General features: G+C 42.2%; 1 protein-coding gene across 2 annotated transcripts; it reads right to left on the reverse strand.

Moving 5' to 3' along the window:
• Positions 1-593: 593 nt before the first annotated feature.
• Positions 594-25,480, reverse strand: PLCXD2 (phosphatidylinositol specific phospholipase C X domain containing 2). 2 transcript variants are annotated; one of them, XM_039557438.1, is made up of 4 exons: positions 25,336-25,480; positions 11,562-12,022; positions 8,826-9,067; positions 594-6,347 (listed from the first exon to the last, which is right to left on the reverse strand). In XM_039557438.1, exons 1-4 carry the CDS (start codon positions 25,457-25,459, stop codon positions 6,191-6,193), a joined length of 984 nt encoding a protein of 327 aa, XP_039413372.1. In that variant the 5' UTR covers positions 25,460-25,480; the 3' UTR covers positions 594-6,190. The 2 variants fall into 2 exon arrangements, with proteins under 2 accessions (XP_039413372.1, XP_010394141.1); XM_010395839.4 differs by lacking the exon at positions 25,336-25,480 and adding an exon at positions 14,850-14,989.
• Positions 25,481-25,585: the final 105 nt, after the last annotated feature.

Raw genomic sequence — 25,585 nt, forward strand, 5'->3', positions numbered from 1 at the left:
TCAGGGCCAGCCATTCTCCCCCTGTCCACACTCCTAGTACTTCCACATCTTCAAGACAGGCGCACTGAAAGCAACCCAAAAGAAGGGTGTGTCTGATCTCACTGGGTTACAAGCATCCAACATTAGCCCAGGCTCCAGGAATCATTATCAATGCTTTGTTTCCTGTTTAAGTGTTACAATGGAGCTTCATCACCTATATTACAGCAGTAGAGGCTGCACAGAAGTTGTACCTGCCTTCCAGGATAGAACTGGATCCATGGATTAGTAGGCTTTTGTCCCAGTGCAGTCAGGCAAAGATGTAGCTGTGTGTGCACACAAGTGCAAGCACACCCTGATTTCTAATCACTTTGCACTACTACTTGCACTGAGAAGTAGTCAGCACATCCTAAAAAAAAAGGATGTTGTCTGGATGTTGACTACTCAGGGGACACAGGTGCAGAAAGATGGAGCACCTCAAAAAAAACCCCATACCCACCTTCAATTACACCATTCTGCATCAGAGAAATTACTGAGCTCAACCGATGTTGGTTGACTCATGATGTAATCATCACATATCAAAACAGTCAGCAGTACAGAACACACATCAAAGATGATTAGCTCGAGTTGTACTTTTTATTTTCAGGATTAAAACCCCCAACGATATAAAGCAGAAGAAACAGATGTAAACCCCAAATTTATTTGCAGTTCAGATGAGGCATCCTGGTTTCACAAAACTGAATTGGACAGATGGGTAAAGCACAAACTGCAAAAAGAAGACAAACTGCACAAAATAAAGACTGAGAATTCATAACTCCTCTTCACCTGGTCCCCCCTTTGCATCCTTCCACAGTATAAATAAAAAAATCCATCTGGAAAATACATTTGACATTGAGAAAAATCAAAGAACCATCTAAATTGTTTTTATATAGGATGTGCTGATCAACACTTCTTTCAAAATTAAGAATACACTGCAGTTCAATGTAGGTGGTATCATAGGTCTAACAAAGGGTAAGAGAAGTACTGTTTAAATGGACAACACACAATACATAAATATTCGGGGATACAACATAAGCAGATTCAGCACACTGTTCTAAAGCTGACATTCCTATTCCAGTCCCTACAATTAAAAGTTTACTTGATAAGACTTGTGGAGAAATAAATACACATACAGAAGTAAACACACTCAACAGAACAGATGTATTGAATTAGTGTGACTGATTATTTTTAATACAAAATAGAGACTGATTTAAAAACCTACACCAAAGAGCTAATAGGATTACCCTTAAAGGTGTCAGTAAGTAAATCACTATACTCTTACCACAGTTAGTCCTACATACATGTCCTTAGCATAAAATTTATTTGCTCTTCACCATATGCTCTGGCTCTTCTACCCATCTGTTGAGCTAAAAACCAAAGCTGGAATAAGAATTTGTCAAAGAAGAAAAGAAAAATCTTATTTCCCACTGCCAAAAGGACTGCATTTAGACCCGATCTATACTTCAAATGAATTTTTGAGTCAGTTCTGGTCCTCACATTAGACAATTTCTCTGTGCTTTAACAAGCATTGAAAATTTGCTGAAGTTTTGTCCCAAACAGTGGTTCTCTGACCAAAAAATTTGCTTATTAGGAATTGGTAAATATGTGTTCAAGTCAAGAAGAAAGTATTATGAAAACAGCATATGGACATCATATTAAATACTGCATATTCAAGTAAACCTCAAGTCACACATGCTCAGTCAGACTTCCATAGGTAACCCAATTCTAAATCAAAATATCCATGTCCTCTATCTCTATTTAAGTCCTAAACCCATGTCTGCTAAATGATACATCAATGAACTCTGACACCTGAGACAAGTATGCAAAGAAAGTATTTCCAAAGGCTTAGCCAGATGAGAAGAGACAAGCATCTTGGCAGAAGTCCTGCTTCTGTTTGAACCAAAATCCCTGCTCAAAAGTGCTTCTTCAACCTTACAATTCAGCTTTTTAAACTCCAACATTCAGCTAAGTTGATACCAACAACATCAAAACCCAGCATGTGCTAGGAGCTAAGGCAGCATTTCCCCATTATTCTTTCCTCCAAAGAGGCCGTTTAACAGAATATGGGCCTTTTTGCAGTCAGCATTTCTGCTCTGAATCACAGAATTGTTAAGGTTAGACAAGACCTCCAAGACCATCAAGTCCATCACTGCTGTTTTCATTACTAAACTACATCCTCAGGTGCCACATCCACACATTTTTGAACACTTCCAGAGATGATGACTCCACCATTTCCCTATGCAGTTCAATATATTATGACAGTAGTCCCCAAGTAAGAAGCCAACAGATTGTCAGTCTGCAAAATCTAGTACTAACTCTTTTTTGTTTTCATCTACGGGACACAATAAGAGGCTAAAAACTTGTAGATGCTCCATAACAAACATCTCCCTACTGCTTCCCATCAGGGATACACACAGAGGTCTCCTGTGCCTCAAATATGCCCTTAAATTGCACATAGCAGCAATCAGTGCGAGAAGAGGAATGCCACCAGTGTGCTTGGCATTCAGGGACTGCACACCAGGAAGAGAAACAATAGTCATAACACAGTGTATAACTAACCTGAATCTTTAATAACAAACCATATGTGTAATTATTCAAGAATACACAGTTTAAGTACTTTGCTTCGAGCAGATGCTTGTTTTCTGACTTCTCCTCTCCCAGCACCTACCAAATGGTCAAGAGGTCAGAACAATTCTTCTGAGGAAGTTTTCTACCCAGCCTGTTTAAAAGTGAACTCTACAGCTTTGGGGATATACAAGCAAGACTAAAACCACTGTATTCACCAGATGTGCGTCTACATCAGCAGTAAGAACCCCCAGCCTTCTCCTGTGCTCATACTCATCTTCGTTCTCCTCAAGTTCACACATCCTGACCTTGCAGGCTGTTATTTGCTAATCTCAGGGGCAGACTGCTCAGGGGCCAGACTTGGCCAAGTGTGCCAGTGTGAGCTGCAGCGCTGTCACTCACCTGCCAGACCTGCTCCACTGTGCTGCCCAAAACTGGGCTAAGCACTGCCACACCTTCCATGTGGACACTGGATGCAAACTACTGCCCTACTTCCTTGATCCTCCCTTGCTGCCCAGCTCACCTTTTAATTTTGCAATGCTGGAAAATAGAGTCCACAGGCCAAAGTCCAAGCCTAGATGAGATCCATTTGGCAAGGCATGAGGAAGTCTGGATGTGTTTTGGTGTTGAGCAAGCAAGATAAGCCTATTATATGGATAGCTTTGCTCTGTGTAACAGAACGGACTAAAGGTAGTTCACACTGCTTAGTTAGGATGGTTTAGGACAACCCTAGGACCAATTCTAAACACCAGCATGAACGATGCTCAGAGTAGGCCAAGGGAGATGTCATGTCACTGACAAGAGTTACCTGCCAATTGCCCAACTCACCATTTGAGAACATTAGATTCCTCACAGTGGAAGCACAGCACCAAGTACTGCTCTGAAATGACACGAGTCTCTTCTGACAGGCCAAACTTACAGAAACATTTTCCCCCACACATACTTAACCATTAATACTAAATCTATTTTCCATTTATTTTCCCTCTGCTAACACTCTTAACACCCAGCATGTTATTTTCTATTTCAAGAGGCAAGAGCTAACAGCAAATATGTTAGAGAAACTTTAGAGTTTGCACTTAAAAATATCTAACCAAAGCCCTGAGCCCATCCCATCTCTATTCAGATAAATACAGCAGAAGGACTAATGACAGTCATTACTGTGCACACACAAATATTGGTTAAGCCAAATAAATCTCTTTTGAGGCATATATATATATATACACACACACATATATATACACACACAGTACAAAATAGATTAAAGGTCAAATACAAACAGCATACTCACTTCACCTTGCTTTGTCTTCCAGTTCTGCAGGGAACCTTGCAATGGTATTATTTCTGTCTCACTGGCATTCAAGCCAAGTTACAGAATCACAGAATATTCTGAGTTGGAAGGGACCCATGAGGGTCATGAGTGCAGCTCTTAAGTGAATGGCCCACACCACAACCTTGGTGTTAACACCATGCTCTACCCAACTGGGCTCTGAGCACTAAGACAATTTGCAGAAGAAAACCACTGAAACCAAACCCATGTGTAGTTTCAGTTGGGGCCACAGATAAAATAGTAAACACAATTCCGCTAAGGAAAATCCAGGTATTTTAAATAAACTTGCAGACTGAACAGAACTGTTCAAAACAGGTTCTGACAATTACGACAACAACAACAACACCCCAATAAAAACCTTCTGCTGTGGTTTTAAAAGGAAGCATTAAACTAGAAATTTGAGCACAGTTCCCAAACCCTGATTTTTATGACTTGTCCCCTATCACTAAAACACAAGAGGAAAGGAGAAAGACAGTGAATAACAGGCACTTCCCCCACTCTCAACTCCCTTCAAGAAATGATTCAGTCAAAAAAATTCAAGGAACTCTAATGAAAGCCATGCAAACAACAGATAAATCAGATTACAGTCTGCTCTGAACTCGGCCAAGGTTCACATGGAAGGTTTGCAAACCTTTAAACTTCTCCTGAGTTGTGACAAGCAAACAAATAAAGTTGGGATTTTTTCACAGCTGTTAGATCATGATGGCAGATACAGGATAAAACAACAAAATAAATAATAAATCTGGAGATTCATTTTTCCTTTGAATAAAATATGTATAAAGACAATCCAGTCTATAATAAATAAGCTTAGAGATAAATACAAATTCATAATCAGTGAATAATTAGTGCACCAATATTGCACAATTTTAGTGCAATTGGTGCACTAAAGCACCAATCTTGCTTTAGGAAGATGATTGAGCAGAGAAGTATCTGCTATTCAGTCCCTTTTGTGCTTTTTTAAAAAAAACAAAGCCACAATGAAGATAAATCAGACCATAGGATACTATCAGCTAGTAAATTAAGTGCTGATAAGTACCAACGTATGATTGCATTGGCTCAAACACATGGTCACATTTCACTGTGAACCAGCACAAAAATGAGTATGACTACAGAAAGAAGCAGTACTGACACCTGCCTGTGCTTGTGTGACTATTGCTTACTCTGTCACAAGCAGGTGAAGGCTGGAGAAATGTCTCCGTTAATGGCTGTGGCTCTCTGTCTACAAGCACAACTTTCAGGCTGGACTGCAGAATTCACTGTCCCATCACAAACCGGTGATCCAGTATTTGGGCTTTGAGTAGTCCCTGTCAGCTCCAGTTCTTAGAATATTGAGCAAGCCCCCACTTGGCCCACCCTCCTTTGAGAGAAGGGCTGCCTGGGTGAGAGACTTTCCCCGAAGAAAAACTAATGGATTAAAAAAACCCAAGTGACCAACAGGTAAAAGAGAAAGGTTATGCTGTGGTTTCCTAAATGTCCCAGGAATTCAGGAAAATTAATGCTTCCTGTATGTCACAGGACACAGGAATTCAGACTTGAGTTCTAAACCTCAAAATTTGAAGACTGAAATATTCTCCAAATTAATGCCAAAAGAAACACACTTAAACACGGTTGCAATAAATGTACTGAAGTAAAAAAGTAACATAAGAGGTAGAGAAGAAAGATTGTGCCAAGCCTTCACCTCTGAGGCCCAAAGGACAGTTTGGATATTTAACAGTGCTAACAGCTTCTCCCTGAACAACAGCAGTATTGTCTTCTCAAGTAAGTCAGAGGTAGTGTCTAAAACAGCATAATGAACACAGCAGCAGCCTCCAGCTGAGCCCAGCCATGCCTGAGGTGGCCCAAGAACAATGCTGCCCCAGCCAGCCTGGTCACGCTGCCACGGGATCAGCAGCGATCCCTGGCGTGAGCCCTGGCCATGGGAAGTGGGCAGGATGCACACACAGGGGTGCTGGGAGCACGGTCACCAGGGAGATGTGCACCACAATGGGGTACATCTGCTCCAGAGGCCAGCCCCTGTCTGCAGCAGATGTGTGCACAGCTCAGCCAAACAGAGCACACACACACAGACAGACGCAGCAGCACTCACACAGCACGCGGTGATTCACTCAGGTCCACACGACACCAGGAGAAGGGACCTGGCTGTACGGGATGTTTAACCACGTTTCCTCTAGGAAACTTTTTTCATAAAGAGAGATTACAATAGGTTTCACTTGACAAGTAAAACATTTAGCACAGTTCAAAGATGTCCACTAAGGAGCACAAATGGAGCACAGCAATCAGGATTTAAGTTGCAGATTCGTCCTCTTCTAAAAGGAGGTCGTTCAATGCAATAACTGTAGCAGCAAAGTCAACCAGCTCCACAAAGTCTGATGTAATTATGTTAACACCCATAACACCAGGCTTCTGTGCTTTCACCCAATTCAAAATCATGGGCAGATTCCTAAAGAAATTGAAATAAAGAAAGTTAAACATTTTAAAAGAGGCACTTATCTATACATACTCTACTCAATTCAAACACCATGCTGTTTACAAAATATATTATCTCATATTTGTTATCAGGTCCTGGCTGTTACCCTAAATGCAACTGGCTGATGAGATGAGTGCTTAACACAGCACGTGGTCATGAGCTATCACAGACATATTGGTCAGTCATCAATCCAAATCAGCAGTCCCTCTATATTCACCGGGCAGTCAGGATTTAACACTGCACTACAGTTTTCTCCACCCTGGTTTGTTTTCACCCAAGCACATGTTAAGTCAAATGCTCAATTTCACAGCAGACTTCAGTGTAACACAAAGCAAGGCTGTACCTGGCCCAAGATGTTCCCCTGCTCTTCTCTGCCTCAAGGTGGGTAGGGAAAAAAGTTGTTGGAGGCAGCAGACTGCATTTCTCCCAAACTCTCTCCAGCCTCCAGACCCACCCAGAGCAATGGGGTCAGGGAAACCAAACCTAGAATGAAGCTGTCAGCTCCACAGGGGTTGAACATCCTGCTATACATCACTATAACTGGAGAAAGGGGAGGTGTGTCAGGAACTGAGTTAAATCAAGTTACAAATTCTACCATGGGGAGAAATTTCAAGTAACTTCTTGGACACAGTGCAAGTCAGGAGTCTGCACCAGCTTTTTTGCACTCTAACATGAAACACCAGGCTTTTCAGCAGTTAGACACAAATGGCTAAATATGCTAGCATTATTTAGATTACTCCTGTAACATGTATACACTATTTGAGAAGATGGTATGCTAGCATATTAGTTAACAGGATGATGAAGAGAAAAAAGCAAAACCAAAAAATTTAAAAACACTCCACTCCTGCTGCATCAGGACAATAAAAAAGTCTTATCAAGAACCATGAGTGAAGGCGTAATTACTGCCAGGGGACACACCAGACTTCAGCCAGCTAAGTGTGACTGTTGCACATTTCTCCTTTAGCAAGACCTCAAGAACACTTAAATATTCATATTCAGGGCAAAATTTCCATACAAGAAGGCAGGCATCTACATAAAACTGCGAAGACAGATTTGCATATCAGCTAGCTTGTGCAAATGCACACAAGCAATCATGCTTATGCAAACTGCAGCATCTATTTGCAACTTTCAGTTTACTTTCAAACGAGTGGTAAGGATAAGGGAAAGGGCTGGATTGAACGCAGGCTTCCCAGTAACAGTGGCTTACAGCACAGATCTGTGCCAGGAGTCCCTTGAAACGAAGCTGCTCGCCCATTCCACGAAATGCGACGGTCCTCTGTTAGTTTTGGCCCAGGAATTCCGTCCGGCCTTGGCGCGGATGCCCGCAGGGCGCCGGCGCTCAGGGACCCGCGGCCGCTCGCGGGCCCCCAGCGCCACCTGGTGCCGAGCGCGGCCGGCACAGCCGCGGCCACCGACACCGAACCCAGCCCGCAGCGCGGTCTGACTGTGGGTGTGCCACATGAACGCCTCGAAACAGGACGGGGACTGAAAATTCACAGATTTATACCCAACCTGAAATTCCCTTATTCACAGAATCATTGAATGGCCTGGGTAGGAAAGGACCTTAAATATAATTTCATTCCAACACCCCCTAAGGTAGAAGATACCTTCTACTAGACCAGGTTGCTCAGAGCCCGATCAAATGTGGCCTTGAACACTTCCATGGATGGGGCATCCACAACTTCTCTGGGCACCCTGTACCAGGGCCTCACCACTCTCACAGTAAAGAATTTCTTCCTAATATCCAAGAGGACTTTCACAGTTCAGGTAATTTTTAGCAAATGGGCTACAAGGTAATAATTGCATAAAATAAATCATATGGAACTATACTGTTCATGCTGTTAATGCTATTAAAAATCACTGGCACTCTGTGCTAATCAAAGCAAAACCCTCTTACAGCGACCTTACTTATAGGCAAATTAATTGTACAATGGTCAGTGGTATTAAAAAAAGCCAAATGGTGAATCTAGTTTTTGGAAAGCCTCCTCCCCACCCCCTAAAAATACAAGGTAAAATACTGTCCTAGGTCATACATCTCTGGCTGTTACCGAAATTACTGAGACATTTGTATGGACAAATGCAAAACTGAGTCCAGAAATAAGCAATTTTCCTCTGTGGCACAAGCTTTTTTTGCCCCCCTAAATTCCACTTCAGCCAGCTTGAAATGAATTATTGCTTTGAAGCCACACATCCATCCCACATTTTACAAAATTATATAATATTCAGAAAAAGTTCCACTTACAAGGAAACACATATACATCCTGTGACTTAATTATTTTCACTAATTCTTTATTTTTAATGATTGTAAATATCTCTCATGAACAACATGAGCAAAGCTGCATGCTTTTAGCAAGCCTAAGCAAATGTTTCCTAGTTTCTTGCCAGCTCAGTGGCTCTTTCAACACGAGATGTATTAAGTAAAGAACTGAGAAAATCAAGACAAGTCCTTACCTATGAACAAGTGTGTTCTTCAGACCACGAATTAGATGCCGTGCAATCGTTTTCACTCGAGGTGTGAGAATTGCTTGAGATACATGGAAAGCCCCATAACGACTTCGTTCCCCAAGTGTGGTCTCCAGGAACTGTAGCAGTTTGTGCACATTAGTTGTATTAGCCCATGGTGCTGGCATTTTATTACCTGGCCATAGGAAGGGATATTCCTGATATAAAGGGTGGTGGTAAAATATGAGAACCTAACAGAACAAAAATAAAAAACAAAAGAAAAAAATCACAATTACTATATTTTTATTTGGACAGGCTGTTGCATTGGTTTGTGTTCACACAGTACTGTTGCAGCTAGTGTAGCAGTGAAAAGAGGACCAAACAAAAAGAAGCTGCTCTTGAGTCATGAGTGTCAGTAAATATGTTGCACTATTGCCAAAGGAGATGGAGATCATTTTGTTCAGCTTTGAGGACAGGATTGCTTCAGGCTTTAAGCATTATCCATTTAAAATGACAAAGTTGCCTCTTTCATTTAAAGAGCTCAGCTTAAATACATTGCAAATTCTTACTGTCAGAAAATACTGTAGCTGTACTTGAAGTTAAGGATTTTAGCAGTTTTGTCATCTTCTGAGCACCTCCTAAGAGGCTAAAGTGTGCTGGGCTGACTGGCACATGACTGGCATACTGGCACCGTGTTCACACTTGCTGCATGAGATGCCAAAGCCAGTCCTGCTGTCAGCAAAACTGTCAAATCCAAAGTTAGTATTTTATACCTTGTAAGGTGCTTCTCTACAGCACAAAGAGGCAACACTTTTTATTAATACCCACTTGTATACAAGATTCATTTTGAACCCTAGTATTGACAGCATCAGTTCAGAACAATTCCTCAAAGCCTCATTTCCAGTTTAAGACCATGTGCTGCAGCTGAAACCCTTTCCGGTTCTCAATTTTCATGTACCTCTGGGAGCAGTTACCACAGAGAAGAGGCATTAACCTCACCTCTGCAGATCTGGATGGCTGCAAAGGAGGTAAGAAATTCAGCACCATACCATAGTCATGCTAAAGCTGATATGCTTCACACTAGTCAGAAAGACAACAGCTAATCAAATCCTCACCAACACAAGTCTGCACTACATGCCCTTCCAGAAGAGAAAACCATTTGTGAAGAGCACAAAGCTCCAAGGATACTACAGTTTAATTATTTAACAAACATGCTTGGGAGCAGGACACAGACTGGCCACATGTCATGGGTTAGCAAGCAAAGTCCCGGAAGTGATGTTCTTGCAAAGGGGTGCTTACAGCTTCCTCTGTGACCTGACCTGACAGAACCTATCAGCTGGCCAGTTTGAATATGGACAATTCTTTGAGCCACTTAAAATTGTGACCACCTCTGTGATCCACACTTAAGAACAGGAAACTCTGAGGCAGAGTCTCTCTCTCTCTTGTTTCCGGTGCTGGGACAGGTGGCTGCGGGCCCTGTGTGGGGCCGGGCCACAGCCATCCTGGAGCTGATGGGCCCTGTTCCACCCACGGAACCCCTCCCACAGCCCTGCTGTGGGCAGCCAGAGCGGCTCAGCTCCCCTCCCCTCCACTGTGGCCAAGATTCAGCTGACGCTGCACCACTGTCCAGCAAAGAGCATGTGACCAACAGCAATAAGCTTCATTCCAGCTGCAAGGCCTAGGTGACATTAACCCTTTTAGTGCGTGAAGAGCTGAAAACCTGAGGGAAGAGAAAGAGGAGATGCTTAAAGCTGAAATTCTGTTGTAAAGCTATGATGTATCAGAGTACCCGTTGTAATTTCATGAAGGCATGGGGGGTGGAGCGTTCAACTTGTACTTGTGAGCAAAAGCACCTGCGCTGAGATAGGCAGATGCTGATGCAGCTGTAATTTCATGAGAAGTTTGAACAGGGAGAGATGGAAGCGATGAGGACTTTTGCTCCAAATGGAAAAGGAGAAAACATCAGTTCCTAGAGATGCTCCCAGAGATAGTCCTAGAGATGAAGATGAGGAAGACCCTTTGCTCCCAGGGAAGGAGAAGGGCCTCTGTTCTTAGAGATGAAATGCTCCCAGAGATGGGTGAAGAGAACTTTTGTTTCTGAACAGCTCAACCTTAAATTTCTACCCCAGTAATTTCAACAGTGGACCCTCAAAAGCAGTTGTGGGAAAAGCTGTAAGTCGGGGGGGGAAGGGACTCGCATGCGAGCAGAGAACCAACCTGGGCGGCTGTCTCGTTGTGATACTGTTTTCATAGCATGGGCAAGAGAGACTCCTCTTCCTAAATGGACTGAACAAGGTTATTATGGAAGTGGTAAACAGACTGAACATCTCAAGGGTTGTCTTTTTACATTGTCAGTGGGAGAAGGGAGGAAGATGGGGGGAGGAGAAGAGTTCTGAAGGTGTGGTATGATTTTTTTTTTTCTTCTTTTAGGTCTGTTAATAAACTTCTTTATATTCTTTCAAGTTTGGTGCCTGCTTTGCATTTCTCCTAATTCTTATCTCACAGAAGATAAACAGTAATGAATATTTTAGACCAAACCACTACACCACACCATGGATGAGTTGATACACAGCTTCATGTAAATAGAGGAAAACACGCACACTACATAAACAAGGCCCTAGTGGGCTTTAACTTGACCATCAGCAGCATTTTTGGTCCAATACTGTGAGTGGGAACTACACAAAGCTTGTCTCTTTAAAGTCTTAACATTTTGGGTTTGAAAAACATTAAGCATCCTTTCCCTACCTGGTGTTTCTTCTCCCACATGTACAGTAGTGTCACATATTCTACACATTCAACACAACAAAGTTTGGATTCAAATGCTGAGTGGATCCTGTTGATCAAGAAGTGGTGATGGCTGTCCTCCATGGCATAGAAATGATTGAAATCCAAGAAGATTACTTCCTTGGGGTGCTGCTCAAGAAAACCATTCATCTCCTTCAGCCCATCCCATACTTTGATGCCAAATAAGCCATGTATGAAGTAAATCTCTTGTCCTATTTCCCCGGGTTTGGAAGATACACGAAGATCAAAGTAGCGGATCCCACCTTCCAACTGCTCTTTAAAAGTTAGATTTTGAGTCACTGACCATTTCTTCATGATCTTTCTAACCAAGGAAATTCTGGCCAAACGTTTGATGACTGTTGCTTGGTCTGGTCCCACAGGAGATTTCTCATCAACCCAGTAGCTGAAAGAATCATGTGATCCTAGAAAAAGAGCCAAGAAAAATTAATTTTAGAAAAAGTGACTCTCCCAAAACACATATACCCATGTGCCCTGAAAACGGAACTAAGTCCTATGCATATGGCAGGGTTGCAGAAGAGTTATGCTCATGTGTGAGTCCTTCAGACTATTCTTTACACCTTACTTTTCCCTGATAGTGTTACGAGTTATGCATAAGGTTCTCAGTTTGAACTGCTTTCTTGCATGAGCTCCCAATTTCAGTGCTCCCTGAACACTACAGAACAGACATTTGTGGTAACGGGAAACTTCCTTCTAACCTTCCTTCGTTTACAAACTACAAATCAACCCCCAAAGCTTTCCCAGAGCCTGGTACATGACTAATCTAGGATGAGACTCCAGATTCATTTTAAGAATCTAAACTTTAATTCTATCTGGTAAATCTAGCCATGACCTTATACACCAAACATCCTGGAACAGGTATCTTTATTCATGTAATGGACTGAGGGATCTGCACCTGTACATGCCTTACCAGCACATTTCACTTTAGCCGCAAGATGGCAGATAAATGATTAGTAGTTTGAACAGTGGGCAATGACTGGCTGGCCTTAGAGGTGGAACAATTGAACGCACCACCAGTTACAGCATGGATAGATACCAAACTCATGTTAAACAAGTTCATGAACGTGTCTTTTACCTGGCATGCTTTTGAGTGACCACAGGTATGGTGAACAGAAAGTTCATCAAAAAAATACAACCAACAATCAAAATCACCAATCCCTACCAAAATAATGCACGTCCAAAAAGCCCCTGTAACACAATCTGTACCTTGGCAGAGAAACTGCATCTCCAATATAAAATTTTTACTTATTAGAAAAAACCTCCAACTGAAAATTCAGTAGTTAATGGGGAAAAAACCTGTGAAATAACAAAACTCCAAAAGAAAAGTTTCAGAGTCAATGAAATATCCCTGCCTTAGCCAAGTCAGTAACAGAACAAAGAGTGAGAAGACAGTGTATGTCTGCATTGTACCAGAACAGCAGAAAGCAAAGACTGGCAGAAGCTGATCCACCACAGACTGGGGTTTACCAGGGATTTCTAATCACTTCCACCAGGCACCAGCAAAGCCAAGAAGCTGCAGCTGCTCCAGGCTTACCTTCCTTGTGAAGCTCCAGCCAGCAAAAACACTATAGGAGCTGTAAAAGCCCTGCTACCCTTTGTCTTCAGGACAGGAGACAAGAGTTTGCCCATTAAGCCAAACCCCACCTGCTCCCTGTGGACCCACTTGCTGAAGTGCAGAGAAAGCATCTTCACCCAAGCAGCTCATTTTCCAGGTGCCCCAGGGTACCGTGACGCTGCACTGTGCTGCTGACACCTATGTTTTACATTCCTGCATGCTTGTCCCTGCTTCTAGGATCATGCTTTTCTCAAATTTCCTGCTCTACCTCAGTCTGCAACTCTTTAAAATCCTAATTTTTCATATTCAAAATAACATTTGAGGCATTCAGAGCCTCCTTTACCCCAATCTTTTAGTTGTGTAGCAGTGCTCACATGAACAGTGATGCATTTCTTGTGATGCAAGATCAGAGCTACAAACAAGATTATGATCTTAACTGGATTACCTTGTCAGCATTTTTAATCCAGATGAAAGAACAGACTGTGCATAAACTAAACATCATTTCTCAACAACCTTAAATGCACTCTGTTTCCATGGATTTCAACTAGTTCAAAAGCAGTGAAGAGGCAGTGTGAAGGTTAGTTTTAAAGCTTTACAAATGAGCACTAATTCTGACTAGCTCTTCATGAATTCTTCACAGCATTTGTAAAAGTGGATTCTCTGTCACCGCTTTCCATCCAGTCTTCTAAACAGAAGTGAGAAGTACCAAAGATGCCAGCTTAAGCAGCTTTTTAGTACCTGTCCCAGTAAACTACATTACAAAGTGGCTGTTAGTTGTGGAGTGATACCTAGATTTTTTTTTCCCCCCATCTCCAAGCACACAACCCCAAACAAAATCCAGGAGCAAACATCTCGTGAAGACACTTCAGAAACTATATGATGCTTTAAACAGTAGTTTACAGATATTTGAGTTTCATCTACCTCTCTGTACAGCAGAATGAATCTTTCAAGCTTCTACAATATTTGGAAAGTAGACTTCAATAACAAGGGGCTTGACTTCTACCTTGGAATTAGTCACTTTGCACAAAGAAATCTTTTGTTTTGTTGGGTTGGTTTTCTTTCTTAGTTCTTAGTTCTATCAAGTTTTCTTTCTTCTTCTGTTTAGCTCACTGTAGAAGATGGTTTAACATTGTAGAATAATGACATAAGAAATATTTTCATTTTAACTAAGACAGTGCAGCATTCTTGAGACCTGTCTATAGCAGTCACTCTCACCATTATGCTTCGTCAGACTCATAAATCTGACTTACAAAGGAACGAGAATTTTATCTGGCCACAAATATATTGTTGTCACTTCAGAGTTGTCTAAGTAAATCTGAACCAAAAAACAACTCATTTTCCTAATTCTGATCACTCTATAGCCACAAAAGTCTTTCCTTTGCAGTTTGTCACTTACAAGGCACTTTTAAGGATAGAGAGAGCCAATTTTCTCCCCGCACTATCACAAACCAAATTCTATTTATAGCCTAGCACTAGAAATCAACATCAAAGAAAACAAGTCAGCACATTGCAACTTTTTCAACACATAGTTTAAAAACTGCATGCCTTCCCAGCCAACTGAACTATGTGTGACATGCTTCTATAGTTAGAGAAGATCCCATTAAATCCTGCCCCATGGCTCTGCTAAAAGCCTAGGATATGGAGCTTCTCTCCTACAACAAAGTCAACATGCATACCTAGGCATAACCAAGTAGAACATGAGCTGGAGCATCTGCAAAACATATCCTCCTTTTCACTGTTGGTAACACATCACCTTGTAAGGAGGGCAGGGGAGCATCACCAATTCTGTTGATCATTCTATGATCAGTACTGAGGCTGGAAAGACAGCAGAAGTTCAATTAGGTCTTCAGTGGTCATTTAAAAAGGCCAGTCACCAACATCTAGGCCAAACCTGGACCCACAATGTTTTAACTCTGGTAACAGGAAAAAACCCCAAACTGAGACCTTGAAGCAACAGCACTGGATACTTGTGGAGCTGTGGGGTAAGAGCAAGGTAAAGACCCACATCATCCACCAGGCCCTACTTTAAGATCACTGTGATATACTACCAGCTCAGGCACTGCCTTTTAATATAGCTTAGCTGTGATATTAAGTACATGCTAAGCGGATTGCATCATGATGTCAAAATAATCCCTGCTCTCCTTTTCTTTATCCCCAAAGTCATAAAAAGTCTTGCTGTTCTGTAGCTATAGCAGAAGCCAAGCTGGTTGCTGATATATGTGATACAGCATGATTTCTTTTTGAAAAAGCATCACCTAAACCAACACAAATCTGTAAAACTTTAAAGACAAAGGGCAGAGCCTACACCAGAAGGATGGAGCAGACGAGCCCCATTTTGTCAGGAGGTCAGTGTAAGAGCTGCTAAGCACATTCTCAATTCATATGTAACACAAGGATGTGTGAAGGTACGTCCACACTGCCCAGTGACAGCAACAAGGCTGGCAGCTCCTGGACAGAGCAAGAACCACAAAACCCTCATAGCGACATACACTGTAAAGTCTTTTCCACTTGTAAAAAATCCCTCACCATCTGTGTTCCCCACCACACAAATAAAGTGCATTGCCTCAAATTACGCTAAGTACTTACTTGCCGTGGGAAAAAACAACCTCAAGAATTCTTGAGGTGAGACACTTCAGATGATAATTAACATCTCAAATAGAAGTAACACCCTATTCAGTAAAGCTATTCCTTAAAACTGTTGCTTGTGGACAAAGCAACTAACAAAACTAGGCATTTATAACCTCCACCTCACACACTGAGAAGTCAAAAGGCACAGAAAAGCCAAGAAACTTTGTCTTCATTGTCCTTGTGTTAATGAGAGGCCACAAGCCCAGCCTGAACTGCTGCAAGTTCCTGCACGTGCAGGACACTGACTTACTGTAGATGAGACTGGATCAGCATTCAGACTGCAAACCTTACCGAGCTGCTCCAGTGACATGGCATCTGTCTGGTGCTCAGCCCTTCCCAAAACCAAGTCAGGCACAGAAAATACAACAAAGAGATGATGATTTGCCAATTGCTTCCAACTGGGTGAAGATGTGCAGCATGAAGCAGCAAGCATTAAATTTAATCATGAAAGAGACTGCACATTCAAAGACAAAAATTAGGAGACTGCTAATCAGCTGGCAGCTCTTACAGATAGCCGCTGCTCTATTTCAGTCTCATTTCTTTCATCTGACAAAGACTGGCAGCTTCAAGGACAGAACTCACATGCCATCAAATGCCCAGATATTTAACTATCAAAGGCTCTGTTATAGTTAGAATAATATTATATAGGTATCTTCCAGACGCCAGATTTAAAATGACAGATAGACCTCTTAATTTTATCCCAGTAATTGCAACTGTGGATTAAATTTCATTCATATCTTTAAACATCTTTTTATTCTGCTTATACTAATTCCTCAAGTTAATTGTATGTTAAAGAGCTCACTTTTCAATTCAATTTATATGTTAAATAGATTGTATTTCACTATTCAGGATGACTTTTTGTTGAAGCCCTTGTGCTAATTGTTAGAAAGCAGCCTTTTATCATCACATCTGCAGTAAAATCTAACTTCCCAGTGTGTTTGTTTGTCATGCTACTTACTCACAGATAGTCAAATTAACCAATGGTGGAGTTGAAACAAATGACATTCATCAACAGAATGTTATCAAGCCTTCTATTTCAACAAATACTAGCTTATAGCTCTTCACTCTCAAGACCAGTGACAGGACTCTGAGAGAACAGCACAAAGCTGAGTCGGGAGGCTTACGCTACATCTGGGGAAAAGATTCTTCACCCAGATGGTGGCTGAACACTGGAATAGGGAGTGGTCACAGCACCAAGCCCGTCCAAGTTCAATGAGTGTTTGGACTATGCTCTCAGGCACAGGGTGTGACTCTTGGGGGTGTCCTGTGCAGGGCCAGCAGTTGGACTTGATGATCCTGTGGGTCCCTTCCAACTCAGCATATTCTATGATTCTGTATCATTTGGTATTATCTTTTGTTTCCACATTATACTTCCTGCAAATACAGTTGTAGCAGAGGGACAGGGATTAGCATCATGTCACCAACCCCTCGTAAATTTACCTTCATGGAACATTAAACATATGACTATACAGCATACAGAGTGCAGAGATTTTCCAACATAGAACATACCTGTGCACTGCCAATCACTCGAAAACAAGACAAAAACTCATGGGTTTTTTTGGATAAAAAGCATGTCTCCCAACATATTGCAAGCCTTCCTGGTTCCAAGGCTGCAGACTAGTCAGAACCAGCAGCTCAAGACACTTTCTACAAACATCTGGCCAACCAAGAAGCAATAAATGAAAGCACAAGGGCAGAAGAGTGTGCTGTCGGTAAGCTTAACTAGATCTGATTAAGTTGGACTGGTCTTTACATGAATAGAATACTAACAGAATGAAAATTGCAACAAACAAATGTTTAACATAACATGAAGCTAAGAAGCAAGGTCAACAAAACATACCCATCCCGTAAAAGCATCAAAGGGTCATTTACGACCAAAGAATCACCCCAGCTGTAGTGACGCTGAACTTCTTAGCACAAGCTTTGCTCACTAGACAAAGTACATTCCCCACACATTGCACACCACTGCACATGACACAGCAGGCATTACAAAGCCAAGATGGGCAGAAAAACAGTAATCAAGTTCCAAAAACACAGCATCTAAAGTGCTAGCGAGTCAAGGCTACCCCACAAATGTTCTTTTAAACCAGATAACCTGTGTGTGCCAAAACTGAGGGAAAAATAGGATAAGCAAAAGTGCCTCTCAAAGCCTAGAAGTCCTCAGGATTCAGGTCGTTAACAATCCAGATTTTCTTATTAGAAGATTAACATCTTAAAAGTTCATCACTAATGAAAAGCAAATCAAATAGTTCACATTAACTTGTCTAGCAAAAGAAGATGAGGCAGAAAGAAGAAACATCTTATTGATAATCAATTATCTAAAACTATAGAGATGATTATATTTTAAGAAACCTACAAGAATCCTTTAGATATTCTTAATGCAGTCCCATTAAGACAAATCCTAGTACAGACCAAATCCTCTTAGGAAAACTCCCTCCCTCTATCCAAGAACTACCCTGATTTCCCCCATTGCCCCTTTCAGCCAGCGCAATGGGATGCAAGAGCTTAAAGACAACCTAAAACTGTCTCAGACACAATGTCACAGAGTAGTTTGTTTGTCTTTCCAGCCAGGAGAAATCCTTTTGGCACTGGTTGGAGTTATTGCCATCAAAGTTTAAGGCCATTTAGCAGTGATTTCCCATTTATCAACCATCTCAGCTGTCTGCAATGGGAATGCAAGAAAGACACATTATGTCTCTACCATTTCAAAGCCTGACTTGATCCACATGCTCAAAAAGGAAAAAGCCCTTCAGTTTAGAGTCCTAAACTCCTCTTTTGTGACTACTCAGAACTGAGTGGACCAAGGGTTCATTCTCTGTTGAGAAGGCTCTAGGGAAATTTTTATTACATGGTACTTTTCCCTCTTTTAACATCTTTTCTGGAAAAGCAGGCAAACAAACTTTCACAACATGGAAGGAGAACAACAACCATTTATATTAACATCATGACTAGTTTTCTCCATTTGAAGTAAAACTTTGGTATGTTCTGCACTCACTTACCAGACACACTTAAGTCACTCTCTAGGGTACAGATTTTAATAAGTAACAGGAAGAATGAAAATGTTTCCAGATTAAAAAAAAAAAAAAAATTAGGACCTTCATATACTGTCTGAAGAAAATTTTGCAGCATTTCAAGAGTAATTTGGTTTTGGCTAAACAGATTACATAAGTTCTTTAAAAAGAGAAGCCCTAAAACTGGCTTTTCAGGGGAACTCCTGCACAGACCCGGTGTCCGCCACACCACTTCCTCACATATGGACATACAAAAGACATAACCAACATATCTTGGTTACTTAAGAATAGTGGAACAACTTCCATCAAATGTTCTATCAGTGTAAGAGTCCAGATAGTTCAACAGCCTCTCTAAAAATATTAGAGATTTGCTGTTACAATCAAATAGCCTACCAAGGTAATAAAATGTCTTTTCAGAAAATTCTGCATTTACAAATACTCAACATCACCATACTTACTCATGGTGAGGTTACCACCTCATTCATTGGTAGATGAAATCTAAATTGAGAGGGAAATTAAAGCTTGGTGAATCAGAACATAAATCTTATATTTCTTCCCTTTGAGCTTCAACCCAACAGATGGCCAGTTCGGCTGATTCAATGATCCTTTTAATTAGAACTCCAAAGGAGTACTGTTTGGGAGGAGGATGCAGCCTCAAGCTCACTACCACTCCTCTCAGCATGCACGTCCACAGTCCACACCAGCCCACGAACAAATAAACAAGAAAATCACAGCATTAGCAAGTTCAGCAGCTCACCTCAGAGTCACGCAGGCAAAGAGAAAAACCACCCAATCCAGTGAGAGCCTAGTGGCCAGCTCTCAACTGGACAGTGCTGCTGCTTCTTTTCAGAACCACTTTGGTTCTGCTTGGCCAGCTCCAAGTCTAGCAGCTCATGGGGCTTTTGGGGAACAGTCACACTGTTGGGACAGCAGTTGGCCAGTTGGTGGATGGGAAGATGGCATCCTGCACAGAAGATGCTCAGGGCCCCACCACCTCCAGGTGTTCCTCATGAACCTGGCACATGTCACACTGTCCAACTCACCAACTCAGTCACTCACAGCAGGTCATCAACACATCAACACCTCTCCATGCCTTTTATCCCTCCTTTAAGCTTAACCATAGGCTTGGCCAGCAGGACTGCTCCTTGTTAAGACTGCCTACTAGCTGTATTTGTAAAGCTTTGTTTTCCAGGGATGGTAATGTCCTAGTACTTTGATCATTTAAATCAAAATCAGGAGGCTTCCTACTGAGGCTCTTGGGACGAACTTCTCAGAGAAGGGCAGAAACAGCAGCACATTGTAGTATGGGAAGTTTTGGGCCAGTCATACTGACACTACCATAAATGAGCTATGGGAAGTTATTATTTAAAAGTGGGCTAGAAAGTCAAGAGTGTGTGTGTCATAGGGGGGAGTTAGGCAGCTTCACTACTGCTATAGTTTGGAGCAGCAAAGATTTACTATTTTAGAAGAGCAAGAACACATATCTCCTTGGAGATCAGTGAACAGTCATGTTCAAGACACTTTACCAACGATTCTAAGTCACCAATATGGTCTTGTTCTGGCCATGTTCAGGCCAATATGATTTTCTCTGTTCAAAAAAAATGCTTCCGGAACTGTAAACCCCATTTTTTTCTGTCAGCTCTGGCTACCTACAACCCAGCATCCCACAGGAAACTCCTCACCAGTTGTCCAACCTGATGCTGACAGGAATGGCCCCACATTCCAAATGCTCTGCATGACTTAGAAATTAAATTCTGGCCAGCTGTCTACGTGCTTTCTGAGGAAGCAAGAACACACCAATGGGATCACCAGAAGATGACAGAAGAGGCCCTGTACACCACCAGAAGCCACAGGTGGGGAGCTGCCCCGCCTCTCCCTGGAAAGGCAGCCTGCCCAGCCTGCACGTTCCACACCAGCAGAGCACTCTGCTGAGTGTGACATGTGGTTCTAGGTGTACCAGTGGCTGAAAAACTGACTTCTGGTGGCAAAAGCTGCCTTACTGTTTCAAACCAGCCTTAGATGTATCAAGTTTGACCCACAACACAAACATCTTTATTTCAAAATTTTAAAAAACTCCAGAAGAAAACCATTGGTGTAAGGTTTGGGGTTTTTTTAGTATCACATTTCAAAGCGCTAAGGTAAAACATTTTACTTTTCCCAAATTTCCCATCTTTTAGCTCTCTTCAGCAACTTCTATCAAACAGCTTAGTTCAGAGTCAAATTAATTGTTGCCCAGTAAGCTTTGTTTTTACTAATAGCCTATGTTTCAGCCAAAGTATATGAAAGAAAACAATCACCCATTTATTCTGCATACATTATTATACAATATTCTACATATTCCACCTGTTGTTCTTTCCTGTCCACATCTGCAGCACCATGACACATCAGGTTAACCTTCATGTTCCCTTGGGACACCCACACAGTCCAGCACCCACCCTGGGGCTTGCCCAACTCCATGAGCAGCTGTTGAAAGCAGCTTTTCTGGCAAGAACCACTTCTCAAAATAAAAAAATGCCTCTAAACCATTATCACCACACAAAACCTCCCCACCAGGTTAGCTTGGGGAACACACTCACTCATTTGTATTTGCAGGGGGAGAGAAGGAAAGGCAGGGGACAGAAGAGACATTTGATTACCTTACTTTATTTACAAAAGGGCACCCATAACTCTTCTGGGTGCTCCTGCAAGCAGCAGTGGATCCCTACCTAAGTCATCATATGTTTTCTCTGGAAGACAAAGAAAATAGCAGTATGGAAAAACTCACAGCTAGCTGTCCTGACCAGAACTAGGAACCAATCAAGGGATACAGACTGATCCAAAACTTCAAGTATACCTGTTACATCACGGCTCTTATATACTTAAAGTTGGAATAGTCCAGACAGGATTAAGTAAATGTATTATTACCAAGACCCAAAGGAACACAGAACTGCCTGTTCTTCAGCTCATGACCTTCATCCAGCACCTTGGAGGCTAGACAGATGAAACACTCAATAAAAACAAACACTGATAGCTGGCAGTTAACATCTGCTAGACTGCCTTGCTGTCTCAAACCAAAATGCACGAGCTTACCGTCACCTCACACAGTGGAGACTGAGACAGAAAAAATGTTTCACCTGCTCTAATACAAGTATTCATGTAAAAGTTTGATGAAACAGGAAAATGGTACTGTACCTTCAGATGCAGAGACTTCAGACTCTAACACCAAGTTAATCAAGATGCTTGCCTTTCTAAAAATTTCTGCAGCAGTTCAAATGAAACAGTATAAACCAGACACACCATGGTGCTATCAACTATCAGGATGCAAGTATAAGCAAGGAAAAACTAGGCTTCTCCAGCTAATTCTTTAAATAGATGATTTACTTTGGAAACTGATCAGTGAGAGCACTCCAGATTTTTGTGTTCCATTTCTACATGGAGAAATAAGAAAAGTAGCAGATGCAGATCAAAAGATGACCAAAGAAAGTAATAACTACCACAGCTATGATTTCATAAAAATTTCTAATGTAAACCAGCTTCAGATTAAACAAGTGCTATACCATACCCTGCCAAAGGTCACGTCCACAATCAAAATGTTTAAGGGTTCATTTTTAAACCCACATCCAAAGAGGATTAGTGAAATGCAATTAAGAGAAAACCCTCTAGACTTTCACACAAGGTCATCACTTGTTGAGGGTGGTTATTTTTGTTGACTATATGGTATGCTTGTAAAGTTGATGACATTTTAGTTACTTGATATTTGTCAATTTTTCATTGCAAAAGATCCCTCCTTTCATGACATTGCACAGGGAATCTCATCTCTTTTCCTTGCCTAAGACTATATTGGTTTAGCATTTTGGCTAGTTTTTCCCAGTAGAAGTAACAGAAAAGCCCAAACCTGGGAACTGATTGCACACAAGCTTTGGAGAAAGGCCTTGACTTTTTCAAAGTTTCTCTCTATTTTGAGCACAGAGTTAAATAAGCATATAAACACCCCATATACCTCATTAATACCCATCTTCAACATTATTTGCTTGCTACCAGTCAGTTCTAAGGACTGAGGAAAGAATGACCTTCTCTACCATCCAGTAAGGTGTTTCACACCATTATGGAATCATAGAAAAATGGAGCTTTAAAAGGACCCTCAGAAGTCACAGCCACCTTTTCTAAAGCCAGTGAAAACAAGCAGCTCTGAAAGCAAAAGGTTTGCAGCAAATAAAGCAGAACTCTATGAAGACATCCTGGGCAACATACAAGGGAGTTTCCCACTCACATTAGCACATAAATTAAATCTAAGAAGTTATTTTCTGTGTACATTCTCAATTATTTCACTTTAAATAGCCCATGATACCATCATTTTGCTCTTCTCTTAAAGAAAGGTAAAATTTTATTCTTTAAATGCTGCAATTCTTTAAAGTGCAAAAAGTATAGAACAACAGTTGCATCATTTTGAGTGCTGATTTTATTTCAAGTTAAAACAAGTTCTAAGGTTTCCACTCCTGGAGCTCTATCTCTGATCCTATGTACAAAGGGTGACAAGGAGTAGGAGGGGAGAACAAACAAACTCCCCATATCAAAACCATTTCACTCCATCATTCCAGGGGAGAAAACAAATGTATCCCGAGATCGATAAAAGCAGGCCACTCCTGTCATATGCACACACAGGTATTAAGCACAGACAAAAATGCTTCTCATTCAACCTTTCATCTCTCTTTTCAAGGTAACACTGGTCCTCATTGCTGTTCAGCATCTGCAAAGATTCCTCAACTGCAACCTGTATTGCACACTGCTAGGAACACCTGCCTGGTGCTCAAAAAAGTTGCTTTGTCAAGCACCACACCAAAACCCCACTTCAGCAAAATAATGACTGGACTAAAATAACAGTAATCAAAATGACCAAAATCTACCCAAAGTATCTTTTGCCTGCTTGCAGGTTGCATGAGGTATATACAGGAAAGTGGGGGGGAGATAGACCAACCTTGATCACAAATGAACATGTACTGCAAAAATTAAAAAAAAAAAAAAAAAAGCATCACCCCTTTTAAAAGCACCATGGCATTAGTGAAACAACCACTCATTTACTTGCTTTCTCTGCTGCAATGCTGGTTGCATGATGTTTGCAAGTGACAGCAGCATTGCACCTAATGCAATCTATACCATAACATTCTGCAGTTTCACAGCCTTTAAGTGGCTACACCAACAAGAAGATGATTTATTACTGTTCACTAAAACAGAGAAGCCTTTCTTTGCCAGAAGTTTCACAGTCTGCTGATGTTTGAATCTTACATAAACACTGAACTTATTTTCTGTCCTGCTTCCCTGTTCAATAGAACAGGGTCACATAAAATGTTTTTGCTACTATCAGGATAGGAAAGGGCACCACTTTTAACTGAAACCTGTCATTTTAAGTGTTCTGCTTCAGGTAACACAGCAGTGCATAGGAGGTACACAGCCCTTTCTCTACAGGGCATCTCTTCTCAAGGGTATTTGAAGCATGTAGAGAAGCAGCTGTGTTACCTCTGACACAAAAAGTTACTGTTTCTAGGGAAGTGTCTCATAATGTTTGCTATATAGAATCAGAATCGATTAGACTGAAAAACACCGCTGAGATCAGAGTCCAACCTAAGCCCAAACACCACCTTGCCAGCTAGACCGTAGCACTGAGTGCTATATCCAGTCTTTTCTTAAAACCTCCATGGACAGTGACTCCACCACCTCCCTGGGCAGCCCAATCCAATGTCTAATCACCCCTTCTGTGAAGAAACTCTTCCTAACGTCCATCCTGGACCTCCCCAGGCACAGCTTGAGACTGTATGTATGCTACAACACATATCCAAAGTGCTAGTGGACAAGCTAAAGCACTAAAATGAAAACTAAGCCTGTACCAGAGTCTAACATCCACTATTAGAAGGAGCTACAGTAACCACCCCTAAAAACCTCCCTGTTGACATTCGCAAGGAAGAGTATTTTTTGCCTTTTACAGATGGAAGATCAGCCAAAGTAAATTTCAGGTCATCTGGTGTTGTCGTCATTTATCAGTTTATCTATCTGTAAACCAGGCTATAAAAAACATACCATATAATGGTCTGGGCTGGGAGGGAGCTTAAAGATCTCGTAGTTCCAAGCTCCCTGTCACGAGCAGGAACACATTCCACGAGAGCAGGTTGCTCAGAGCCCCATCTCAACAGACCTTCCATTTGATGAACCTCCAGCTGTTGGCTCAGCGCAACCAAGCCTTTCTCCCTACCCGGTTTCAGCCTTACTTGAAGCACCCGCAAACGTTCAGGAGGGCCTCCAGCGGTCACCGCTACCTTTGCTCAAGGCAGTGAAAGCAGCATGTCAATGGTTAAAGTCTCACAGCGGTATTTACGGGAGATTACGCCCTCCTTTCTTTGCTGCAATGGACAGGGCTCCTCTCAGCCCCAGCACTCGCCCCAGCCTCCACCTCAGCACTTAAATTACGGGGGACGCGACGCCGCGGCCGAGGTGACTCCCCTACCACCGCCCGGGCGGCCCCGGCACACCCCGTCCCGCCCCGCCGCCCTACCCGGGATGGCGAGGTTGGAGAGCGGCAGGGAGCGCAGCGGGGGCGGCAGCGAGCCCATCCAGTCAGCGTTGCCGTCGGCCATGGCCCCCACGGCGCCGCCCCGCCGCCGCCGCCCTCCCCTCATGGCCGGCGGGCAGGCGGCGCGGCCGGGCCGGCACCGCCGGGGCAACGGCGGCACCCGCCGCCCTTATGTAATGGCGGTGACGTCACGGGACTCAGCGGCTCGCCATTGGTCGCTCCCCGCCCCGCC

The sequence above is a fragment of the Corvus cornix genome, chromosome 1 (genome assembly GCF_000738735.6).
Source record: "Corvus cornix cornix isolate S_Up_H32 chromosome 1, ASM73873v5, whole genome shotgun sequence".
NCBI classification, from domain to species: domain Eukaryota; kingdom Metazoa; phylum Chordata; class Aves; order Passeriformes; family Corvidae; genus Corvus; species Corvus cornix.